General features: G+C 37.6%; 1 protein-coding gene across 1 annotated transcript in view; it reads left to right on the forward strand.

Annotated features, from left to right (window-relative positions):
- Positions 1-21460, forward strand: part of camkmt (calmodulin-lysine N-methyltransferase) — a 103907-nt gene that overhangs the window by 58516 nt on the left and 23931 nt on the right. The window contains exons 4-6 of the mRNA XM_058795329.1: positions 16441-16501; positions 19150-19204; positions 21311-21374. Of these exons, the coding sequence (XP_058651312.1) occupies positions 16441-16501; positions 19150-19204; positions 21311-21374 (180 nt within the window). The remainder of the gene's footprint in view (positions 1-16440; positions 16502-19149; positions 19205-21310; positions 21375-21460) is intronic.

Raw genomic sequence — 21460 nt, forward strand, 5'->3', positions numbered from 1 at the left:
GTAGCTGTCAGGAAGAATGATTGAATTTAAACCGTTAATTAAATGAAGTGTAATAACACTGCAATATTGCCTTTGTTTGGGGTGACTTTAGAGATATGAATTTGTTTTAATCTAGCAATCTATATTGCTAATGCAAATTCAAGCACAGCTGATAGTGTATATAAAAACATCAACTTTTTGACTCTGCTAATCTAAAACTATGACCAGTTAATGTTAATGTTTTGTCCTATAGGATTTAAATCTGTTTTGGGGGTTAGCGCTCAGAGATCAGGCCTTCCACCAATCCAACCTGCCACTTATGTGAAGCCATTGTTTGTGCCTGTGCCGTGAAAGGCTGTTTTACTTGGCAAGAACATGGCCCTATTACTTAGCCTAATTAAAGCAAGGTACATAATTATGCTTAATTACACACTGACAGGAGTCCCCCAACCCTTTTTTTAATTTCCAGTGTGTGCTTTGTATCATTGCATATCAAATAGGTTTAAAGTCTTTGGAGATTATGTGTGTGTATATTTACTGTTTAAGTGTACAGATATAGATGTGTGTGTTTGTATGTATAGATTAGTGAGAGGCTTGGAGTAAAATCAAAACAAGACTGCAAGTCTTTACACTGCATTCAAACCAGACTTCAAAAAGAGATGACAAAGAAAGGTCATGCGGAAAAAAGAGAGATGGAGAGATGCTTGTGGGAAACATGGCTTTTCAAGGAATGAAATATTTAAACAAATCAGCATCTCCAATTAGACTGTGTGTGTCTCCTGCTCACTCTGATTAATATCTCATCTGCAGAAGGATTTTATCTACCCCTTAAAAGGGAATGAAGTGCTGTCTTTTACGGTTAGTCTTAAATGGCTTAGTGTGGGTGTACCTTGATCATTTTTTACATACTTTAAAGCTGTCGAAATGTTACATTTACCCCAAATTGCATGAATTCACAGAATATAAAATGATCTAAAAATCATTACGTATGAGATATGATCTAAAACGTAGTGGGTTACCTACCCAGACAGCACACAAAGTTTCTTCCAAAATGTAGTCAGCAGCCTTATGCTATCTAAAATACTTAACTTTGGCCAAAATCAAAAGCAGCATCTTTACATGCTTCAGAGAAAAGGCAGTCCCAGAATGCATTGCGATGAGCTCTGTGAATAGAGTTAGCTTTTGGACTGTTGCAGAACCAACAAATTATTTTGATTCTTATGCTTTTTTCCATCATGATAATCTTTACAAATGAACACAACTTAAATTAAAAAATTAGGCTATAAAAGTCTACCACACTCTTAAGTAGTGTGTTTTTTTTGTTTGTTTGTTTTTTTCCTGTGCGATGTAATGATGTTTAATGTCCACAACAACCTCTGTGTTCCCATTTAGCCATTTATTAGCAACTGCCTTTTTCAGGAAAAGTAAAAGCTTTTAAAAATTCACAAGGGGGTGAAAATATGTTGACCTTGTGTTAACCACAGACCTTATTGACTATACCACCAAAACCCCTCGACTTCAGGATGATGGAACTGGAAGTGTTAAATTGTTAGCTTATTAGCTTCTTGTTTCCATGTTGTTTGCTTAGCAACATGCTAACATTACACTACTGTGCATATCTCAGCCATTCTCAGAAGTTTTGAATTTCACTTCACTGCTTTTCCATTGTTTTTGTCTGTAAACATGCACTAAACAGACATGTTTGACCACTGCGCTCATGCTTAACGTCTTGTGCAGCGTCTTATGCATGGCACAGCACACTAAAAACTGTGGTCACTCAGGTTGAAAGTATTTCAGCTTTTACAAAACATGTCTCTAGACCTTGAATTTTTTTAATTCCACTGCATAATTTTAAATGTAAAAATGCCTTCTATGTTAATGGTCCCTTAGAAGATAATTGTCTGTGTAGGCAGCAGACAATAAAGCAACATACTAAGTCACTATCTCACTAGAGCTATGATGTTCAAGGTCACTTGTCTCAGTAACTGACCACTATTTTTACTCTGACAAACTTGACTGTACCTTAATGCGGTGAGTCTGTGCCTGGTAGTGCTGGGGGGTAAATTGGGACACTTGACCCCCCCCTCCTTGGCCTCTGGAGGTGTCTTAACAAGGAGCCTCATCACAGTAATAAGGATCTCTGGGCTGTCCCTCACCAGCAGGCATATCACAGGTCACCTCTTCTTAAGGTCTCTATTTTAGTTTGTGGCCAACAGCGAAGGCAGTCTCATAGCAGGCCTCCTCAGCAGGCCTCAGTCCCTGAAATTGCTTTAATGAACACATTAGTATTTGCCTATTAATAAAATTAATGCAAGAGATGTTTGCTTTCTAAGGTCTCCTCATGTATAGGTACTGTAAGGGACCACATCCATCCTGAAAAAAAACATGGCTGGTTTTTAGTTGGTCTCTCAGCCTGACCAGGTGATAAGTGCCCAAAGCTCTCTAAAATCAGCCAGCAGACTAGCTTGACCAGACTGGGAGACAAGAAAAGGACCATTTCTTCTTTTTATTTTTCCTTTTCTTGTTCTTTTTTTCCACTTGTTCATTATTTCTCTTATTTGTTCTTTCTTTTTTCTCTTTCTATCTTTCTTTCTTTTTGTCGTACTTTTTCTTGTTCGTTCTTATTTAATTTCTTTCTTTCTTTCTTTAATTGGTCCTTTTGTTTGTTTGTTAGTTTCTTCTTTTTCTCTCTTTCTATTGTTCTTACTTTCTTTCTTTCCTTCTTTCTTTCATTCATTTGCTTCTTTTTTTATCTCGCTCTTTGTTAATAAATTAGTTCTTTCTTTCATTTTTTTGTTAGGTCTTTTTCTTTCTTTCTTTTTTTTTTCTTTCTTTCTTTCTGAAATTGCAGTGTTGTACTCGCACAAGCCTATTGTTCCTTGCACATGCCTCCTCAGTGACTGTGGTTTGCTGGGATACAATGGTTTTCTGCTCTGAGAGGTGGGAATATGACTCTCACAATAGATTCCAGACCAGAGAGGCCCTTCAATTGTACGCTGGTATGTTGGGAGATTAGTCCTTTTGCTGTGGGGAATAACAGCTTGACTTTCGGTGGAAAAAGGTTGAAGTTCACAATTTGTTCTTGTGTTTGTCTTTTTTCACATCGATAGTGCCTTGTGTCTTTGATTTTTTTGTGCAGTTGTTGCACATATATTGTTGTGTCCTGCCATGCTCCTGATGAAAATGACTTGGTATGTGGACAACACACCGGCCCATGCAGTGCTGCTGTTAGCCTGCTGAAATAGCTCATCCACAGCAGCAGGGTCTTTGAAGCCTGTGGCTTTATCTGGCCCATGACTCTGTTTGGCCAATGACGATAGAGCAGCGCTGCTCAGGTACAGTCACGCTATTGAATCACCAGCCTGTAGAATGCAGAACACCTGCAGAATCATTGCACAATGTCTTTTTTCCAAACTTTTTTGCACTACCTCAATATAATTTTTTCCCTCGGCTACAAGCCCAGTCTTTATTATACAGCATGAGATGATGATGACTGTGTCAAGTGCATTTATTCGCTCAACTTCTCTCATAATATCTGCTGCTGAGTAGCGGCGTACTCAGCACTCAGTTCATCTTATCTGTAACTTGCTTCAAGATGGTCCTCCAACATCAGATATCTCAGAAAACTCCCTGATGGCATAATATCTGCCTGCTCCAAGTTTATCTGGAGTGACACAGATTGAGAATGTGTATCTTTGCCCTGTGGGCTAAGTCTTTAAAACAATAACCCTCATTTGCTAGGTGCCTCAAGTGCTCAGAGGAGGGAAAGGCGCAAAGAAAATGTCGTATTCAATCTTTTTGTTCCTATCTAAATGCTTTGAGTCATCCATAAAAGGTGTTTGGACTCTAGATCCACTGTGATGTAACGTGAAGTGTTGTTTCCGCTTAATGTGTAAGCGTCTTGGCTTTTCCCGCTAATGTTTTTTCTGGCACTGTTAGCGTCTGTCTGTTGGGATACAGTGAGATGTCATATTTGGGTAGCGTTGTTTAGCAAAGCTGTAAACCTTTTGTCTTTTCATTTACACCTTGTTGAAACCCCAAGCCTAAGACTGTATCATCTTTTTTTTTTCTGTTAGGAACTTGTATTCTGTTTGGGAAAATAATGTGCTAGTTCTTAAATAGTTAACTTTTGATGTATTAGCTTAATGGGTATCCAGTTTGCAAAACAAAAGAACTAAGAATAATGTATAAAAATAATGAAATAATGACAGTAAGACTGAAAAAAATAATAATTGAAGCAAAATAGTTGACAGCATATATTATTAAATTTTACATATGCACATCCTTTTTATCATTTTTAAAAAATATATATTTTAGTTTTATTTCATTTCATTTTATTTTGTTACTAAGTAACCCACAACTTCCATTCGTGCCCTTTCACAAAAAATGCATGGCAGAGAACTACAGAGAAGATAAAACAAAAATTAAGAAATTAAGATTAATGAACAATAACAAAAATAAAAAATAATGACAGTAAGGCAAAATAAAATATGCAAAATAATTGACATCATATTGATTGTTACATTGTTACAATAAAATTTATTTTAAAATATTTACTTTTTTTTTTTTATATATATAATTTTTGTCATTATTATCTCACATAAGGTAAGTTAACCTAGACTGCCACTGGTGCCTCATCAAAATAATTGCACCCCATAAAACATGGTATCACGTATTGCAATGTACTTATTAATATGTAAATTACATATTCACAGAAAGAGTGGTAGGGAAGTTAGAAGAGGTGTCAACTATACGTACGTGTGTGTGTGTGTGTGTGTGTGTGTGTGTGTGTGTGTGTGTGTACATGCACACAGGTGGCTCTAAATGGCTTGGCTCTCCCCTGGTGGGCCGGGGTTTGCCGTGTCCGGAGTTTTGCTTTGTCCAGGGCTTTCTCTCTGATTAGGCCCTGGTGAGGTCTCACTTAAGGCCGAGGGAGAGTAGCGTTCTACCTGCACTGCCCATGCTGTTCCCATCACAGCCACTTCCCCCATAATGCCACTTAATTCCCCGAGAAGTGGCACACTGCAGCAGTGGCCAGCCGGAGGAAGGGTGTCGTAATGCATCTGGACCCGACATCGCCCCACAGGGATAATAGCCCTGATTGCTCCTGATTCCCCGTCTCCACAAAGTACCTCATGTAAAATAAGTGACATTTAAAAGGCATCAAGATGTGAAAAGGAGCCAGGGTGTGCACCAGAGAAAACGAGAGAGAGAGAGCAGGGGAAGTAGTAAGCTTTTCACCTGAAAGAGGAAGAGAAAAAAAAGGTCCCTTCTTTTGCCGGCGGGGGAGCGACAGAAAAACGATAAGCCCTTGTGTCGCGAGCTGACCCTCGCTGCTAAGCTTTTTAACTTCCCCCTGTCTGTACTGCATTTCTCTCTCCCCACACAAATCCACAACCGCACACACACGGAAAGAGAGAGGAGGAGGCAGAAAAAGAGAGACGCTGGCAGTGGGTTGACATTGCTTCTGGGAAGTGCTTGAGTCGGCGTGCTAAAAATCATTTCGGGTTAGATAGAGGCCCCCTGAGCTGGCCCGGGGATATCACCGCACTCATCTCCGTTTAGAGTGAAAAGCGGCAACGCAAAGCACAGCCTGCAGGCGCCCTGCTTGTCCGTTCTCAGACAGAGAGAGAGAGTCCGAGAGAGATACAGAGGGAATGCAGTGGCCCTTGCTGTATGCAGTGTTGAGGGTACAGCCAGCATATGTGCCCTATGGAATGCTCTGTGACCTTAATGCTTAACACAGACAGTGAAACGCAAATCACTGACTCACTCAACTCAATCACGCACTGGAGCCCTTTATCTCTTGTCTGTTGCTTATTTTTCATTTAACAACTCTCTGTCCCTTTCTCTTTTAGTTGATTAGATTATGTAAATGTAGTTTTAACATGTTGCAAACTTTTTCAAGAAGGTTTTAGTGTACAAACAACACGACAGTTAAAGTATGTTGTCAGCACACTAATTAAATAAAAGAATAATTAAATACATTTTAATTTTAGTTTTTATTAATTAATTAATTAATGTATATACTTTTACTTATTGATTTATTTAATTAACATGCTGATAATATTTTATGCTGAAATAATATTTAATTAAATTGAATTTTGTGTGTGTGTACAGTATATATATATCTGCATATGTCATGCATGACCTTTCCAACGTTACTCCGCAATGCGTGAAGTTGTGGGCGCGCATCGCAGAGCTAGACGAGCATTTGTGGTTAAAAAGTATATCAATTTTTCTTTTTTTTTAGGACATGACCAATTGTTTTGCTAGATAAGACCCTCATTCCTCCGCTGAAGTCCTTTGAAGCTGCATTGAAACTGCAGTTTGGACCTTCAACCTGTTGATCCCCATTGAAATCCATATGAAGAAAAATCCTGGAATGTTTTCCTCAAATTAATTTCTTTTTGGCTGAAGAAAGAAAGACATGAACATCTTGGATGACATAGGGGTGAATAAATTATCAGGAATGTTTTTATCCTCAACCTTAAGTAATATCTTTTGTCATATGAGTCAATCATTTTAAGATTCATTTTATGATTTAAGGGCTTTAAGATTCACTGATAGGGTCAAAAACTGGTTGCAGTACCTGTCAGAAGAATGACACCATGATGACACGTTGTCATGGTTACAGTTCAGAAGTAAGTTCCCTCTTTATGATAGACAATGCTGCCCTTGAGATGCGTCTGTGTGTGTGTCTGGCTCTGGTCTGTCCATTGGTATAGCGGTTAACACATTCTCACCTGTACACATTAAATCTCTCTCACACACACACAGACACACACACACACACACACACACACACACACACCTGCAGCAGTGGATAACTGTTCACACATTATCACCCACTGAGCACACACATTTTCTCACAGTGCTGTTCCTGTATCCCCTACAGGGCCGTGCAGTAATGTAGGTTAAGATAGCTGTGATGCTATATAACAAGGGAAGTGGGCCGCACTGACACTATTTTCTTTTGATGACTCTGTCATTTTCAATACGTTTATGATACTTTTAATGAACTATTAATGAATATTTTTGCTAAGTAATTCTTGTTCAAAGACCTTTTATTCCTGGCGACTGGTCGTTATTAGGGGTTGACAGATATGGATTCAGATATTTTAGAAAGCAAGGTGGCCGATAGCTGATATAAAGCTCTACATATATCACATCACAAAATTTAACTGAAAGATAGTAAAAGCACATGCATAACAATTGCTGAAATTAAATGTATTTTATTTTACATAATATTTAGGAACATTTTTACACTTTAAAATGAATAAATATGACAAAAAAGTTTGAAATTGATAAAAACACCTTGTTTCTGTAATTCTGTTGTAGTGTTTTTCACAAATAAAGAAATTGTAAAAAAAAAAAAATACAAAAAAATTTCCAATAAAGACAAGTTAGCGTTAATTTTAGCGTTTAGCACACAATGAATATGATGTAAATATGACATAGCGACAAACTGCAAATAGCTCAGCATATTTTGAAATCAATGACTTAAAGTTTGTCGCCAAGACAGTAAACTAATGAAGATGGAGAATGGGAGCTCGACGTGTTCTTGCAATCAACATTTTCAAAATAAAAGTCCCTGCTTCTGACACATCGTCCAAACAGAAAAATATCAGCCAATAATTAAAAGATTATATATATATATATATATATATATATATATATATATATATATATATATATATATATATATATATATATATATATATATATATATATATATATATATATATATATATAGGCCTTGGCAATAACCTAAAAAGTGGTTACACACTCATAGGTAATTACCCACATGCACTAAAACGATTCATTTCTCACAAAAGAATGATCTGCGCCTAGAAGGAGAGATATTTTGTTAGCAAGTACGTTTGCAATATCTCATCGCCCGTCTCTTCACCCCTCTTTTTTTCACTCATCTAACTCTCCCCTCCTTCTCTCTCTATTCATCCCTATCATTTCTCTTCCTCTCGCTTTAATTGTTTATATGCATTAACATTCCCCAAATAGACCTTGTTCAGGTGACAGGGCTGTAATTTGGCGGGCCCCTGTTCCACGGTGCAGCAGAGAGAAGTAAGCAATTTAGGTTTGCGCGGCGGCTGTAATCTGGGGTTGTCAACGGCCCGCGCCGTTCCAGCCTATGCTAATCAATCAGCTACGGCCTGCACCCGCTCATCTGACCGGCTTAGCCCCACACCCGCGTGCTGATATATCTATTAGTCTGCCGTCAGCGCCGTGCCGCTGCGAAGATGAGATTCCGCCAGCTTTGGCATTTTCTCTCACAGATAAGTAAGCTATCAGGCCACCGGATAAATAGCAGAGCAAAGAGTTGCCCTGGCCCCCACACACGCCGGTGACAATGCAGCGATGGCTCTTCTCCCCTCATTATACACCGCCACCCCTAATCCAAAAAAGTTGTTTACCAAGAGAGGAGGGCGGCCTTATCTACCCGAGGCACAGTGTTGCGGCTTTGAAAACACACTCGTGTGCGCAGCTGGGCAAGACGGAAAGTCTTTTTTCCCCTGTATTCTGTCATTTCGGTGTGCTGGAGCTGTGTGGTTAGAGGCTTCCTTTTTTGTTGCTCGGTGTGTTCACTGAAAATTGCTGAGGGGTGTGTGTGTGTTTGTGTCTGTATGAATGCCTGTGTGGGTTTGCGTTGTTAAAGATTAAGCTTGACGAATGTGAACCGAGTATTTTAGGGTGGGCGGTATGTCCAAATACATCATGGTATGAGTAATTTCATAAGACAGTAACAATATATATATAGATATAGTTGGCTTAAAATTTTGTTTTTGGAAACTTGATGGACGCAAATCCAGAGGTTATTCATAACAGGATGACTAATAAATCTGGAATAAGAGTGCGAAAACAGCTTCACATTATGTAATACCCGAATTTAAGAAAAACAAAAGACTGACAGTAATACATTTTAAATGTGATCATGTACAGTATATTTAAAGCCATTAAAAGACAGAGATATGTCAGAGCAGTGACATAAAGAGACACGACGGCAGAGCAGTCGTGCCTTGTTTGTAAACGAATCCAGGGTAAAATTAAGTGAACAAAGAACCAAGTTCTTACTGACACAGTCTGGCACTTCATTAAGAATAAAGTTCATCAAATAAAGTTTATTGTTTGATTTCTTCGTAGACCTGCGTTTGCCTTTCTCGTTATTTACACTACATGCACGAATCGGTGGGCGGGGCTAAACAGGCAGTGCTGTAGCAGCAGATGTTGATGATCTTCTGTGGAGGCGGTGTTTAAGCACACTATTACATCATAAAGTGGCACATTCCACAATCTGTCCTTTTGGGAGATTGGCTTCAATATAAGCTGTTTTTTGGCTAAAAAGAAAGTTTTGAGTTCTTAAACTTTAGAGGATGTTTTATAGCACAATGACCTCGAAGATCAAGGGAATTTTGATTTCTCAGTGCATGACCCCTTTAAAGTACACGGTCTAGTATCTTTGACTTTTGTCTTTTTGTCTTTTTAAGACTTTCAAATACTTTTTTGCAAAGTTTGTAATGTTGTGATTCACCTTGTAGCTGGTTAGTTTGGTTCAAGGCTTACAGCTCTTGAACAAAGACTTTTTTTTTAAATCCCCATGGGAAAAAACTAATTAAAAAAAAAAAAATGTTCTGGAATCAGAACACCAGTGAGTGGGCACTGTGTAGTGGACACGATATAGTATTGCGCATCAAAACAAAATCACTGCGTAACTTTATAATCATCAAAGTGCCCATCTATGATACCCTTTGTAACTCAGAATCATATCTGTATCATATCTGTTTAGTAACCATACTGAATAAGATATCATTTAGAACATTAAACGTCTTAAATGTGTAACATGGGAAGTTTCTGTAATATGGCCCCAGGTCTTAAACAACCATGATTGGTTTCTACATCCTTTCGTTGAGCTCTCTCAGGGACTGTACTCCATGTTGGAGACAAGATTGCACCTCTGATTGCTTCAGACCCCAACTCTCCCATCCTCTCTGAGACGCCACGTAGTGACTTTGGTTGTCTGTGGGTGTACTTGTGAGAGAGTGAGTGAGTGAGTGAGTGAGTGTGTGTTCAGTAATCCTGAGTTGGAGTAAAGTAGCGGTGTGAGGGAACAGATTGCAGTTGATCATGCTGAAATGCGCTCTTATCCGTTATTGGATCTGAAATGGAGGAGGCTTAGGAATTATCAGAGGCCGGCGGTAATGTGGAGATCATCTGGAGAAAGCTCAGGGCCGCCCCACGTCCTGAAAGGGAGGAGGGAACGCACAACTTTCTCTTTTTTTGTTTCTCCTGTATCTTAGATTTTTAATGTCATGATGATTGATTCATTATAGGTTTGTAGCTAAAGCTGTATGGCATGTTAATCTGTGACCTCAGTATCTAACAGCTCATAAAGTGGCGTGGTAAGCTGATTGTTTGTCTTGTTCATTGTTCTGTTTAAACCCATGACGTTGAGGGTCTCTACTTACATATGCAAGCAAACAAGCCGCTCCAGAGCACTGTGGCTATAGTGTGCAAGTAAGTAAGTGCCGGACGGCATCTGTGCGTCTCATCCCGGCTCATATGATTAGTGTCTGGCATTTCCACCGGGATTAGCCAGGCGCTGCACTTTTCCAAAGTTCACAAGGTTAAGAGTTCACCTACACATGTGCTGTTTCCAGGAGGACCACAACAGCGTAGCGATAGTGGGAGATTTCTTCGCCACTTGAAAAAAATCACAAAAGTATTGACTCTTTTCTAGCCCTTTCTAACCCTACACTGTAAAACCTGACAAGTTAAGAACTTATTGCCTCAAAATATTTGAGTAAACAAACTCAATTTTTTTTAAGTTAGTAGAGCTTACAATTTTTATGACAAATGGGGCGGGGCTGAGAGCCATGGGAGCCAAGTCAAGCCTCTCTTCCATGACCCCACCCCACTCTTCACAATGATATTTACAAACAACTTGCTTCCATAAAAAGCTCATTCATTCTGATCTTTATAATTAAGTGCTAGTTAACAAAATCACACTAGCACATGCTACTATAGTTATCAAAAACACTCTCATTATACTATTGCATGTAACTAGTCATACAACATGCAGTATAGTCTTTAGGTTTTGCTGTCCATCCTCAACCTAACCACAGGCTCTACTCCATACTCTTGAAGTACTCTTCACCATAATGGTAACACTACAAAACCAACATAACTGAAACCTATGTAAATCCTAACATAACACAACATTTAAGTACTAACTTATGTCTCCCTATGTTAATCTTGTGCAAAACACACAAAATGACACTTAATTTCAACATTTATTTTCCTCGTTGTCTGATGCAAAGCATGCTGGGAACTAGAAAACTCAATCATTTTAAGTTCAGCGTACTACAACGATGTTTTGAGTTTACAGAACTTATTTCAATCAAGTCCAATAAACTTTCATTATTATTTGAGTGAAATTAACTCATTTCATTTAATTCATTTCACAGTTTGGTTTTACAGTGAAGCAATGTTAAGACACTTCACCTTTACGTTCAGTAGAGGACAGTATAGCTAAAACAAGGCACCAAATGCCTAGTTTGTTTTTCGTTATTCAGCTATAGTGAGCTGCTATGTAATCTACGTTTTAGCACTTGTTATGGGTTTTAAATCAAATTTGAGGAAAGAAGAGAAAAAAGAAAGTACAAAGGTTTGAAGATAAGTAAACTGAGGTAAAGAGTGTAGCAGAGACGGCTCTGTGTCTCATTTGGTAATTGAAGGTGAGAAGTGATTGCATTATCCGCAGGAAGAGGTTTTATCTGCTATCACCTCATGGCTTCTTCATTTCCTCAAGTGCATCTTGACTCCCGGCCAAAATAAAACTCACACCTTTACATACACTTGTCTGTTTTATTCAAGGTTTAGATTCGAGACTTTTAATTTCCCTCTTTGTGTCCATGTTAATACTAAATGTACTTAAACTACCGTTCAAAAGTTTGGGGTGGGTAGGACTTTTTTTAATGTTCTTGAAAGTCTCTTTTGCTCATCAATGCTGCATTTATTTGATCAAAAATACAGTAGTTATATTGTGAAATATTATTACAATTTAAAATAACTCTTTTTCTATTTGAATATATTTTAAAATGTAAAGCTGAATTTTTAGAAGTAGTTACTCCAGTCTTTAGTGTCACATGATCCTTCAGAAATTCTTTTATTGCTGATTTGGTGCTCAAGAAACATTTCTTAAAACAGTTTTTATATTCTAAATACTTTTGCGGAAACTGTGATACACTTTTTTTCAGTATTCTTTGATTTAATAGAAATTTCAAAAGAATAGCTTTTACACTTTTGATTAATTTAGTGCATGCTTGCCGAGAAGAAAAAAAAAAAATCTGATCCCAGTCTTTTGAATGGTAGTGCATATTTACATGGTCAACAAAACTTTGAAATCATCTCTTTATACAATATCAATAAACAATATAATATCATTATACAAATCAAACCATTTTATATGACTGCATGCAAATTCGTAAACGGACAACACAAAAAAACTATTGATGTCATGACAAAAATATTAAGCAAAACCCTGCATATTCAATACACTGACAAAATGTGTCTAATTTCTGAATGTTCTGGAAATTATAAACGTGCTTAAATGTTTACAAAATATTCCCAGAAATTGATTGTGGTATTATGGTTATGTATTGTCGGATGATTGTTGCATAACATAGTGTTTCATAGTCATGCTTATTTGTATAGCGCTTTTGACCGGTTCAAAGCAGTTTCACAAGGAGTCATTTTTTTTATTTTTTGGCGTAAAATTTGTTGCAAATTTACTGCAATTTTTTCTTCACATCAACCGTATTTGTGAAGGTAGTGCATTTTCGCTATTCAACACACACTGAATAAAAATAAGGGACGGGTTTAAAGGAATACTGTATTTCTTCATGGGTTGAGCTGAGAGTAGGAGAAGAAATCCACCTATTGCCATAATTGTATCTCAGCGTATCATTATTGAAAAGACCTCTAAAAGCAGAAAAATTCCTGCCCTTATTAAGCAGCCCCTGTGTTATCTCACCATTTGTACAATTGCTGAATCAATCCATTTCAAATGTCATTTTTAAAAACGTCTAACTTATGAGAATGTCATTAAGCCATTTGTACTCTGAGAGTTTATTTAAGAAAGCTCAAACGCTTTTGCTAGAAATGTTCTTTGATGTATGTAACAGTACAGCAGTTAATAAATGAAGACACCGCAAGCCTCTATTACACTTTTCTTGAGCATAGTTCTAGTTTTATCAAAGTGCAGAGTGGTAAGATTTAGCCCATCATTCAAACTCACAGTTATTGGATTTTTACATTTCCAGTCATATAAGTCATAGAGGAGGCTGGGACTTCAGAGATTACAAGCAGCCGAATTAATCGGCCCAAGAGGGCCTCCTGGATGAGCCTAGAAGTTGTTGTTGTGACCTCTAAGTGTCATGAGTTGTTTTTTTTTTCTGTCTAGCTACAATCCTTATGTGATAAATCTTAAACTAGCCTCTCAAAATGTCATATGGTTCATCAGCAAGTGGAATAGCAAGCAGGTGCTGCCTTCTTTTAATGGCAGAGGCATATGTTGACGTTTTATCAATAGACATTATTAAATCTTGCTTGGGTGAGTTAATCTCAAGCTGATGGTGCAGAGAGGTTGAGAGAGACAGACTTTAACAGGCCTTCCTGAAAGGCAGGTCATAAGCTGCTTATTATATCGACTCTGTCTTACAAACGCTCACACACACATTTTCTCACCCTCTCTATCTAACCGTCTGTATTTCTGTCGTTCTTGCATGCACTGAACAAAAAACATTAGAAGGGTCATCCGGCAAAACTGCATCATTGGTGTCCCTCATACTCTTATGTGAAAAATAACTTTAGGGATAACAGAATAGTTGATGAGCTTCATTGTAATATAGACATTCTTTTAATACAAAATGTTTTTTTTGTTGTTTTTTTTGATAAATCCATTAATTTTATTAGATTTTTTTTCCTTCCTCTTCTTTCAGCATAATGATGTGTTTTTAACTTCTCCTTTACCTCCTTGCTGTTTTATCCATAATGATCTTTTTTTTTTAGTAATAACTAAATTGAAATAAATGCTAGCATTTTGACATTTTCCTCTCTCTCTGTTATCATCATCATCATTATTATTATTATTATTATTATTATTACTATTACTATGTTTTTATTTTAGTTGATATTATGTACCATTCCAAAAAAAATCTTGAAGTTATGAAAAGTTAGGTTGCACTTGAAGTCTTGCATAAATAAATAAAAAAAATTCTGTCATAATGACATAATTTTTCATCATTTTCCAGACATGAATCCTTTCAGGACCATTTAAAGTCTCCTCTTTCTATTATTTTATCCTACATTCCCTACGTTTATCAGTAGGGGATGCTGTTAAAATGTCAACCCTGTTACCTTCAACCTTGTGATAATTCAGAAGTGTATATTTGTACATATATTGGTATTAAATTCTCCTAAGAAGGACCTTGTATCATAATGCTGGGAATGAAATGTTAACAGTCATTTATAAGGATTTTTATATTATAACATTTAATTAAAAAAAAAATATATATATATATATAAAATTATGACATTATCTGTTAATCAAAGGTATAGATCCCTAAAAAAAAATAAAACCTTTATGAATTTTTCTTCCACGGAACATAGAGGATATTTTAATGCTGCAAATGGGTTTTTATCCATACAGTTGTATATCAATGGTAAAAACATTTATCCCAACATTCTTCAAAATATCTTCTTTTGTGTTCCATATCTTACTTTTTTTTGTGTTCCAAGTCTTACATATTTGAAATGACATGAGGGTGAGTAAATGATGACAGAATGTTTATTATTGAGTGAACTATTCCTTTAAACTTGAGTCACACTTAAACACTATTTTTTTTGTCTGACACAATGGTTAAAATCTTACAGAAAGGTACAAGCGTTTCTTAGAATGACCCAGCGCGCACACACCAAAAACACTGTTTTCTTTCTTCTTTCTTTTAAAACACTTCACAAATTTCTACATGAAGATACGTTGCAAACGAAAGTAAAGTTACACACACAAATCCAAACACATAAGAGCTCCCATCAAAGGCAGACAGCTCAGGGGCCTAAGTTTATTGAAATGACTATTTTCCTCAGCTGCATGTGTGTATGTGTGTGTCTGAGAGACAATAGCAGCTTTATGGCTCTTGCTGGAGCTAGCAGAAGGAGCAGAGGCTGACAGTGGGTGATAAGACCACCAGCCTGCTTCTTGTGATAATCGTTCGCTGGACCCCCACTCACTCTGTGCACAGCTTACAAGCCTAAGTAGCCAGAATCTTGTGTGTGTGTGTGTTGGAAGCAAACTGTAGCGAGCAGGGAGCGTTCTTCATGAACAGAGAGAAAGCGCCAGTGTGAAAACAAAGAGAGTGAGACACTGTCTTTATGTTGCATCATGTGAAGGTTACCATGTAGGCTTGTAGTGTCCTTGTGTAAGGTTGTGGTATGTAATAAATTGAATGTTCCTATGCAGTCTTTGTTGAATAATGTACATCAAGTTTCAGTTTTTTTATATATATGATCTGGCCATCTATACATTAAAGTATCTCTCTCACCCGTTATGCAAGGAAATGTGAGTATTTTTTATATTATATCACTAATTTAGCACGCAGTAAATGAATGTTAATATGGTGAAAAAACTAAATGTTGAATAAAACTAATGAAAAAATATAGTGACAATTATGTATATAGCGAGATCAGAGAAAATAATACTTCTAATCAGCAAAAAATGCATTGAAGTGTTAAAGTATAATGTTACAAAATATTTGTATTTTAAATAAATGCTGTACTTTTGAATTTTCAATTCATCGAATATATGAGTTTTGACAAAAATATTAAGCAGTGCAACTATTTTCAACATTGATAATAAGAAATGTTTCTTGAGCAACAAATCAGCATATTAGAATGATGAAGATCACGATGAAGACTGCAGTAATGACTGCTGAAAATTCAGCTTTGCCATCAAAGGAATTAATTACTTTTTTTTTAAAACATTAAAATAGAAACTTTTAATTTAAATTGTAAAAATATTTTGCTATAGTACTGTTTTTTTACTGTATTTTTGATCAAATAAATGCAGCCTTAAAAAAATAACGAGCCCATTTTTGAGTGGTAGTATACTGTATGTTTGCCAAACTATCACTTTTACTGCAAATCTAATTTCCACCCCTAAACATCATGGTAAATCACATGAGCTATGATTGGTGGTTTAAATATGCCAGTCAGATGCCCCCCTCATATCTAAATGAACGACTCATGACCAGATTATGCTGTAATATGCACTTAATGTGATAGTGAAAACTGTGTAGTATTCCTGGTACTGTAAACAAACTCGACTGTATGGTGCACCAGTAAGTACAGCACACTTCTTCTAACTGCTCTCCCTTTTTCTTTCAGGTGTCTGGCCTTCTGAAGAGGTGATGGCCTACTATTGCCTGAAGAAACGTCACATGTTTACGTGAGTCCCCCTTCTCCCTCTCTCTTCTCCCACTCTCTCTCTCACTTTGGCCATATGACAGAGAAGCAAGGGGCACTTTTTGATTTGCACTCAAGGCGGTACACAAGCCTTTGATTTCCTGTTTTTACATTCAAGAGGCAGAAGAGGGAAGAGAGGCTTATCGATCACACAGCGGCAAGCTGAAGGTCAACTGGGCATATAGAGACAGAGCAGGGTTTTGCGCCCTTGGGCCAATGCTTCTGTAGGAGTCTCTGTGTGTGTGTGTGTGTGTGTGTGTATGGAGGATGTTAAGACCTGTGATCTGTTGTGATTTGGTCTGTGTGTCACTTTTGTGCATATTCAGACCTCTAAATTAAAAACTGGAGTTAATTTGCATGTGTATGTGTGTAGTATGTTTGTGCGTGTCTGTGTGTGTGTGTGTGTGTGTGTGTGTGTCGACATGTGCTCTTGTTCCTGTATGTCATCAAGGACTGTCACCCTCTCGCTATCTTCCAGACCTGTTATCAGGCACTCACCAAAAAGAGAAAAAGAGGAGGATAAAGCAGAACAAAAAAAGTCAATTTACAGAGAGCGCCCATCTCTTCACTTCATCCCTCTGGTTTTTTGCCTTTCTTTCCACTAGCCCAATGTACAGCCAAATAGCTACCTGTCACTGGGGCTTTGTCCCCGCCGCGGCTCATACTAGCAGTTTTGTGCGCATTAATTTTTAATTGCACTCCCTCATACAACAATCGCTCTCTCTTCATCCTCCACTCTGTCTCTCTGTCAATGGAAGGTGTCGGATCACGGGCTGAGAGCAGACAAACACATGGAGACTGTTGTCACGGAGCGCAGAAATGACTGGCAAAATGATGAAGTCAAGCTGCCGGAGTGTGTGTGTGTGTGTGTGTGTGTGTGTGTGTGTGTGAGAGAAGACAGTGCTGGTGTGCAGCTCTAGGCGGCTTTTGATCTACGAGGACTCTCTACTGTATATTTTGTGTATGACAAACACAAATGAACTCTATACAAATTATAGTCCTTGTGTAAATCCTCCATTCCTGTGAGAATTACATGAATTGCCTTTCATATGAATTATTCTGTTCGGGTGCGTAGGTCTCTATATAAACAATAGGTATGTGTGTTAACTGTTGTGGTGTGACTCAAAAATGTCAGGGTTGTTCTGAGGGGAAAAAAGGCAAAAATGCTAAATGCAGTTAATAAAATAAAATGCAAATAAATGTGTTGTGTTTAGATAGGATAGCCAGTTAGGCTTGTTAACTTTTTTAAGGGTAGGGGACATACTTTTAATATCTGTCTATAGTTATTGACGTATGGTTTAAAGGCCTTTTGTCCAGTCAAACTCTTCTGTAAAAGCTAGGCTAATTAGCCAGATGCTAACATGTTTGCAAATACTGTATGTTCACTTACAACAAGAATAAGCGGTTTGTACCGACCACAACATGTTTTGTGTGGTGAGTTTTTGACTACCAAGAAGATAAAATTATCAAAATTCATAGAATACAATAAGAAATCAGTTAATCAGCGGATAATGTTTAATTTTAAACCATTTTTATTTGCTTCTGTACATATTACTAGTGTGTTGGTTTGTCACTTGATGTAAACAGAGTTCAGTGAATCAGACATAGCACTTAAACAACAAAAGTAAACATTTTTGGGAAAGTTACTCAAGTTCTTTAATTCATTCAAGTACTTTGGAGTACCATATAAATGCCAAAAGTGTATTTAGGTATAAATATTCAGTATAGGGCTCTACACAATATCAGATTTTCCCTACAATGAAATGAATCATGCTCAAAATGCAAGTGTTGGGAGGCGCGGGGAGAGAATTTGTAACAATAACTGTACAAAATTGTACAAAAAGAACTTCCTAAAGACTGGGAGTTCTAAAATCCTGTCTTTTTTTACGAAATCCAAAAAAAAAACAACCTGGGAAGCTAACTTTTTTTCGGGTGTTTCCGTTTTGTGATGGGTGAATCTAGCATAAGCGTCAAATACCGCCAACTACTAAATTGGGGTGTTAACTAGATATTGTAGTTATCGCTTCTGGGTCATTTACAATTATTTACAACAGTGTAAATAATATATATATATATATATATATATATATATATATATATATATATATATATATATATATATATATATATATATATATATATATATATATATAATATTAACACTGTTGTAAATATAAATATCTGTAAATATAATTACTATCTGTAATGCATCAGTGTACTTAAAGTCCATTACAGAATCAAAGCAGAACACTCATCCTGTACATTTAATTAACTTCCCATTCCTGCTGTACCACAAATCCACATTTCCAGCAGGAAAAAGGACAATTGCGCTTTCTTTTGTAAACACATATACACCCGCTCACATGCAGAGAGAAGGAGGGAGAGGAAGGTTGAGATCAATGAGCCCAGCGGAATTGCATTCCAATCAATGTGGCATCCCCCAACACGGGCAAGTTAATTAGCGTTATTGTCAAGACACAACAGCCATCTCTCTTTCTCTGTCTGTCTTTATCGCTCTCATCCTCCTGTTTTCGTCTCATTTGAGCTGAAAAACTTTACTCTCATATTCATGTACTTCAATGTTAACGCTAAATGGTGCATCAAACCCCTCCGTGTCTCTCTGTCTCACAGGGGCTCGGCGGTGTGTGAGCTGGGTGGAGGGATGACGTGTCTTGCGGGGCTTATGGTAAGTCAAAAGTGAATGCAAAAATGACATACAGTGCTCACACAGACAGACAGTCACAGGCAAATGGGCAATTTGCATCAGCTTGGGTAATCTAACATGGGCATATTGTAAGCAACATGAAATCTGCCAGCGCACATTGACATTTCTACCTCAGTGACCATAAACACACGTGGCCCAATGGCCTAACTTCATCAAAAGCGTTCAAACACAGGGGCTTGCATATGCAAACACTTTCTGTCTTGGTCAAACACACATACACATCAGTGGCTTAGGCTCTGGCTGTGTGTGGTGTATAGTAGTTTGTAGTAGCCTCTCCAGATGGACAGGCTTAACATGTTATCGATTTCGCCTTCACAAGACCAGCCTTCCCGTATCTCTCCACTCAATACCCCCGTGTTGTGACATTACGGACCGCCAGTGGATCGCCCTCCTCACACCCCCCACCCCCACTCGATTTCGTCTCTTTTTATTTAATTTTTTACTCGCATTCCTCCTTTTCTCAGGTCTGACTTAGAGCTTCTTGATGCTTGTGTTTATTTAAGTCCTTCACGAGGAAAAATGGCTCCTCTCTTCTGTCCTGTGCCCTGGAGTGCTGTGGATTTGGCAGTGCCATCCATGTTTTTCTTGGGTGACTGGTTGGTTTCCTGCAGGTCTTGATGCCCATATGGCTAGCTGGTGGTGCAGGGCCTCGTGACCTGACTCTTGCCCACAGGGCGAAAACGCTGCATCACTCTGTACAGATGATTGTGCTGTATTGTCTGATGTACGCTTTTTGTTTGACTTGAGTGTTTCAAATGAAAGACATTAAAAATGTGTGTCAAAAAATACTTCTCTTTCTCATGTCACTTTCTCTATGTGATGACATGGAATATTCGCCGCGTTTTACCATCAAAACAAATATATTAGGAACATTTTACAGTAATATTGTCAGATATTAACGCAATTTAAAATAACGGTTTATATTTTAATATATTTTAAAGTATCATTTTATTCCTGAAATGCAAAGCTGAATTTTCAGCAGCCATTATTCCTGCCTTCAGCATCACATGATCCTTCAAAAATCATTTTAATATGCTGAATTGATGCTTAAGAAACTTTAACAATTAGAAAGTTCAAAATAATTTTTTGTTACATTTATAAATGTCTTTACTGTGACTTTTGATTCATTTAATGCATCCTTGCTGAATAAAAGTATTAATTTCTTGAAAGAACAGTACTATAGCACATGCTAATATTGCTTAAGAATGATCCCATCGCTAAACTGCTAAATATTCCCATTCTCATAAGGACAATAATAATAAATAAATATATAAATAAAACTAATTAAAAAACAGTTTCATGTCTAAGAAATATTGAAATAAAACATAAAAAATGACATTTTTAAAATTCACGCTGCCTTGGCAGGAGTGTCAAAGAGTTTGCTTCCTGTGTTTGAGAAATGTCAGAAATTCGAAATTGCTTTATTCAAAAGCACAAATATAAAACCTTGCAAGCACTTTTACAAACGCGCACACACTCCCTGCTTGTGCCCACTGCGCCTCTCCAAACAACTGTTACACAGCGCCCCTGATAAAGACGACTACTTGAATGAAAAGACTGTATAAAAAGAGGACAGAAAGAGCTGACAGTGGAGCAGCACAAAGGCAGAAGCTTCGCAGTACAAAGTTATATGAAGGGCATCAGGCAGGCCTTGCGAGCCGAGTAAGGAGTGACAGCAGAGCGTGATGGCCCCGCCTGATAAACGCCACACTGCAAATGAAAGGCTCGGCGCTCACCATCATCCCCTGTCACAATGCAATTACCCAACAGAGTGATAGCAAGATAGAGGGCTCCCAGCCACCGGGAATGATAAAAGTATTGACTGATTTGATTGAATGATTAAAATAATGCAGACGTAAAATGAAAAAACGGCCAAGACAGACAGCGATGGATGAGAGGGAGCAGGGGAGAAAGAGAGGGGTGGTCGTTGTGGAGTAGGGCTTTAAAAAACAGCGCTCTTCAGATATGACTGCTTGCAAACAGTGTGCTGAGGATGTCTTGCTTTTGTTTTATTTATTTATTTATTTGTTTGTTTATTTTTCATCTTTTTTTTCCCCTTTCCTGCAGATTGCAGTTTGTGCTGATGTGAAGGAAGTGCTGCTATCTGATGGCAACGAGAAGGCAATTCAAAGTATCCTTGCATTTTGGACTGGTGTGTAGCTCTGTTCCAATACCTAGTAAGCTACCCACTCCCTACATAGGCAGCTGCCTTCTAAG

The sequence above is a fragment of the Onychostoma macrolepis genome, chromosome 13 (genome assembly GCF_012432095.1).
Source record: "Onychostoma macrolepis isolate SWU-2019 chromosome 13, ASM1243209v1, whole genome shotgun sequence".
Classification (NCBI taxonomy): domain Eukaryota; kingdom Metazoa; phylum Chordata; class Actinopteri; order Cypriniformes; family Cyprinidae; genus Onychostoma; species Onychostoma macrolepis.